Source organism: Arachis duranensis, chromosome 10, assembly GCF_000817695.3.
Source record: "Arachis duranensis cultivar V14167 chromosome 10, aradu.V14167.gnm2.J7QH, whole genome shotgun sequence".
NCBI classification, from domain to species: Eukaryota; Viridiplantae; Streptophyta; class Magnoliopsida; order Fabales; family Fabaceae; genus Arachis; species Arachis duranensis.
In genome coordinates this window covers 87,436,472-87,442,046 of record NC_029781.3, presented here as the reverse complement: position 1 = coordinate 87,442,046, position 5,575 = coordinate 87,436,472, and the positions used below count along the sequence as shown (strand labels likewise).

Sequence of the window (5,575 nt, the reverse complement as noted above, 5' to 3'; positions counted from 1 at the left end):
ACCTTAATCTATGGTGTGTAGAAGCTCCACCGTTGAAAATACATAAGAACAAGGTCTAGGCATGGCCGATTGGCCAGCCTCCCAATGATCTAAGAACTAGATGTCCTAAGATGATCTAGAGATCTAAAGTGATCAAAAGATTATAATACAATAGTAAAAGGTCCTACTTATAGAGAACTAGTAGCCTAGGGTTTACAGAGATGAGTAAATGACATAAAAATCCACTTTCGGGCCCACTTGGTGTGTGCTTGGGTTGAGCATTGAAGCATTTTCGTGTAGAGACTCTTCTTGGAGTTAAACGCCAGCTTTTATGCCAGTTTGGGCGTTTAACTCCCATTTTGGTGCCAGTTCCAGCGTTTAACGCTGGGATTTCTGAGGGTGACTTTGAACGCCGGTTTGGGCCATCAAATCTTGGGCAAAGTATGGACTATCATATATTGCTGGAAAGCCCAGGATGTCTACTTTCCAACGCCGTTGAGAGCGCGCCAATTGGGTTTCTGTAGCTCCAGAAAATCCGCTTCGAGTGCAGGGAGGTCAGAATCCAACAGCATCTGCAGTCCTTTTCAGTCTCTGAATCAGATTTTTGCTCAGGTCCCTCAATTTCAGCCAGAAAATACCTGAAATCACAGAAAAACACACAAAATCATAGTAAAGTCCAGAAAAGTGAATTTTAACTAAAAACTAATAAAAATATACTAAAAACTAACTAGATCATACTAAAAACATACTAAAAACAATGCCAAAAAGCGTACAAATTATCCGCTCATCAGAAGACAATGAGCAAGGCTTCCAAGGAGCATGCATTTGACCAGTTTAAGGTAATGTTTAGTTTTGTTTTATAAAGTAATGCGTTACCAATGCTTATTTCGCAAATCATTTTTTTTTTGTTATATCTTGAATTGTAGTACATTATTAAATAACTTAAGCCACAATTAATCCGGTCCTTCATGTATAGTAATGTAACTAGTAGTTGTAGTAATAATAATAACAATAATAACAATAATAATGATAAAACTTAGAAACCTCAGGAGAATGTTAAACCTGCTCCTATAGTAAAGAATTGGAGAGTGAGTATCTATAGGTTATGATTTCCGGTTAAATGAAAATGTCAAGGTAAGATAAATATGGAACACACTCGCACAAGCTGACTCTGTTACCTTCCTAACTTTGAAATTTTGGAATGTATTGTGGTTTTAATTATTTGTTGAGAGATTTATTTAATTATTTGCTAGCTATGGGGTTGCTGTTTTTATGTGCTGCAATTCTCTATTAGTAGGTGAATTTCTTTGGTTTTTTATTTTTTTGTTTTAGTCTGATAAAGTAGAGAAGGATAGTGCATGTTGGGTTTCTTCTGTGATGTCGAATGAATTTGGAGTTAAAGTTAAATGTTAGAATGATGGTGTGAAAACACTGATGTCAATATAGTTATCAGGTTTATTGTGTTATCTTATGATCTAAAATACTTGTAGCGAGTCTTCCACTATAAGGACAATGGAAAAGGGATCATAAAGCGGGGAATTGTACAAAGGATAGGAAATTCCTGGAGGAACGCAAGGAATCATTTGTTTCATAAGGTTTATGACGAAGAACTGACTTTTGACCAAAACCTCAAGCGTAAGCCAGCAGGGCAAATCACTGGAAAAAGTTTCTTGAATATCAGTTGAGCGAGGATACAAAGGTAACAAATGCTTAGTTGAAATTTAATTGTACTCGATTTTAAATCGTCATGAATTACTACTAAATATGCTGAATTTATTGTGATAGTGAAAAAACTACTACCAAAAAGTTCATCGCCTTATTCTTTTTTATGTTTCCTCATATTGTACATGCCTGACTTATAAAACCATTAAAAGTATTAGTAATTTATCCCGATAACATTCATGTTTGTCGTTTTGTGTGTAGGAGAAGTGTAAAAAAAATGCTGCTAATCGTTCAAAGCAACTGTACACACATACCGGAGGTTCTAAAATGATGGCAAGAAAGAGACACGAAAAAGTAATTAATTTAAATTCGTTTCTAGAATGGTGATGTATTTCTGGTAATATATTGTTGTCTGATATATGATTGTGTTGATGATTGTTATAGGAGCTACGACAGGGAATGCCTATTGATAGAGGAGAGGGATGGACCATGAGTCATAGAAAAAAGAATGGTTCGTATATGAATGAAGATGCGCGTCTGGTTGGGGTAAATCATGTTGTTTACTTTTTCATATTTCTATATTAAGGTAGTACCGTTGAATTTAAATTAGTGTAAATTCGGATCTCACATGTTTGCAGGAAGCAATTGAACACATTGAGAGCCAAGACCCCTCCAGCAAGGAATTTTCACATAATGATTCCCTTGCACAAGTGCTTGGAAAGGAGCACCCAGGAAGAGTTCGTGGACTTGGTTTTGGTCCATGTCCCAGTCAATGTTTTCGTAACATTCCACAGCAGTCTAACTACGGTGTACAAATTGAGGAGTATCAGATGGAGATTGCAAAACTTAAGGCGGAGGCAGCAAAACTTAAGGCGGAGTCAGCAGAACTCAAGGCAGCAGCAGAGGAAAAGGCAAAGAGACAGAGAATGGAGGCAGAGGGAAGGCAAAAATGCAGAGTATGGGAAATTTGTTAAGCTACATAATTCAGCAACAAGGAGGTAGTTTGCCACCTGAAATAGCTGCAGATTTGGATTCTTTGAGAAGTGCACCAACCTCATCCCATGCAATATGATGTGCGGGCAGCTAATTATTTGAATTATGAATGTTGGAATCTAAATACTCTTTTAATTTTTCACTGTCATAATGACTTTTGAGATATTTATTTTTAGTTGTTCATTTTGGTAACTTTATCTGTAGTTTACAGTCATCGATGCACTAAATTCAAATAATTATTATAATGATTCACTTTTGCATATATTTTTGTTTTGTTTCGGGTGTTGTAGTTTGATTGACTGTTATTTATTTTAATTAGGTAACACAATTGAATGGAATAATGTATAAAGAATAATAGAATTGGCATATTCTAGTTAAATTCGGGTTTTTTTATATAAAAAAAAGTGTAACTCTACATTTGGCAGCGGTTTTAAATCCGCTGCTAGATCCTAATAGAATATATTCAACGGATAGCATTTTGCAGCGGTTGACAACTGCTGCCATCCTCAAGCAATGATATTCTTGTGATTTTGTAGCGGAAAGAACTGCTACAAAATACCATTTAACAGCGGTTGTTCCAGCGGTTGCTCTTAACCGCTGCAAACGGTTTAGCCGCACGCTATCTTTCAGCGGGTGTATCAACCGCTGCTATCTGTTTGGCAACGGTTAAAAACCGCTGCTAATTCTATAAATAACCGCTGCTATTTGCCGGATATAGTGTAGTGTTCCCTTTCTTCATTCACAAGTTACCACATCCCCTAACTTCTTTCCCATCGCTAGGCATATCATAATGATTTGGGACATAAGGGGGTGAGATCGAAGGTTTAGAAGTATGAAATTTGGCTTTGAAAACTCAAAAATCAACCTTGGGGTGAAAACAGGGTCACGCGTAAGCGTTGCCCACGCGCACACATGGAAAGCCAAAAAGTACATCAACGCATATGCGTCACCCACGCGCACGCGTGGATGGGAGAAAAGTCAAGTGACGCCTACACGTCAGCCACGCGTACGCGTGGGTGCGTTTTGTGCCCCACGCACAAAACCAGTACAATTCTCGCACAACTTTCGGAAATGTGGTTGGGCATTTGGTGCAGCACACCGATGCATACGCGTCGGCCACGCTTACGCGTGGGGGTGCATTTTGCCAATATTTTTACTAAGTTAAAAGTTGCAGAATTCACATTTTCAAACCCCAATCTTATGACGGGCATAACTTCTCCATTTCAAATCATTTTTCACCCGTTTTTCAAACGACATAATCATCCCGGATCCAATTTCATTTCTAAACAAGTTTGGCACAAATCGGAAAATAGGAGTCCAAGTTATTCTCCATCAAAGTATGCCCAAAAACCATATTTTCATACAAAACCACAAAGTGCCATTTTCAAAACAAACCAATTTCAACCCTTTTCAAAATCAACCAAAACATACCAATTTTTTAACCCTTTTTAAAATCAACCAAAACACACCAAAAATCAACCTCAAGCCTCCTCAACTCATACGTTAACATTTTCATCAAATTCACAACCACCATCCCACTATTTTAACCCATCTCAATCAAATGGCTCAATTTCAAACCATTAACATGTCATACCTCCTTTCTCATCCCAATTTTAAACAACACCATTTTCAATCAACCATCATTATACATAATCAATATCATACTCACCATCAATATGGTTTCACCCATAATTCAACCTCAATCAATCATCAAGTATATATCACAACATGCATATCTCTCATGCATCATACCATCAAGGAATCAATATTCATAATCACATATATGACCACACCATATATCACAACCATTCAACAACATCAACAATTCAATTCCAATCTTAGGGCCTCTAGCCTATGTTTTCACAACATATTACATTTTAGATACAGAAAACCGAAACCATACCTTAGCCGACTTCCCCGCTCAACCCGGAGCACTTCTAAATCACTTTTTCACAAGCTCTCAAGACTTCAACACCTCCAAAAATAGATTTTTATCACACCAAATTCCTCTTTCAAGCTTTTCAAAATCTCAATCAAGCTTCAATATTCACATACACACTACCTAAGCCACAATTAACACATCCAAGCACAACAACTCAATACCCAAACATCATAAACCAAAAAATTTTACTATGATTGAGAATCTTACCACACCCAAAGATCAAGGAGACAAGATTAATCTTCTCCTTCAAGCTAGTTAGACCCTATAACATCAAAGAGCCTAAAATCTCAACACTTTTCACCCAAAATTTGAAATTAAGGGATGAAAAATTGAGATAGAATTGTGACTTAATTCAAGAATAAAGTAGTAGATTTTATAGAGCTCTTCGCGGTGAATGCATGGCCGCAAACGGTGCGGCAATCGGAGCTCCGGATCAAAAGTTATGGTGGTTTGAAGATAGTGTTAAAACTTTAGAAGAGTGTTCTTCTCCTCTCATTTCCTTTCTCAGGGTGTTCTTATATGTAAAGAGGAGAGAGAGTGCTGAAAATTATGGTTTTAGGTTTAGTTATGTTGGGTCAATGGCCCAATATGGGTCCGGTTGGCCCGATTTAGCCCATTTTGTCTAATCTTGGGCCGATTTGTATAAAATTGGTATCAAAATTCTCGTCTCAATCTCCTCTATCATATTAAGGCATAAAAATAACATTTTTAACTTCCTATAATAAATTCTCATTTATAAGTTAATCAGTCATTCATTAAAAGGTTTATAGTAATACTTTTCATAATATTACTATAAAAAATTTATTATAATATTTTTACTAAATGTTATTAAATTTTAGAAATATTAATAAAAGTTTTTAGTAACATAGAATATACTTAATATTTATTAAAATACTGTTAATATAAATAAATAATATTTTAATATAATTTAGTATATTTTTTTAAATATTAAAAAAAAAGTATACAGTAATTAATTCCATTCTTTCTAGAAGCAAAGGA

General features: G+C 35.9%; 1 protein-coding gene across 1 annotated transcript; it reads left to right on the top strand.

The window, feature by feature from the left end:
• Positions 1–2,116: 2,116 nt before the first annotated feature.
• Positions 2,117–2,896, top strand: LOC127742462 (vacuolar cation/proton exchanger 3; the record flags this gene model as incomplete). Its single annotated transcript, XM_052255057.1, is given in 2 exon segments — positions 2,117–2,187; positions 2,280–2,896. Coding segments are annotated over 2 exon segments (407 nt in total), but the record flags the coding sequence as incomplete, so codon positions are not given.
• Positions 2,897–5,575: the final 2,679 nt, after the last annotated feature.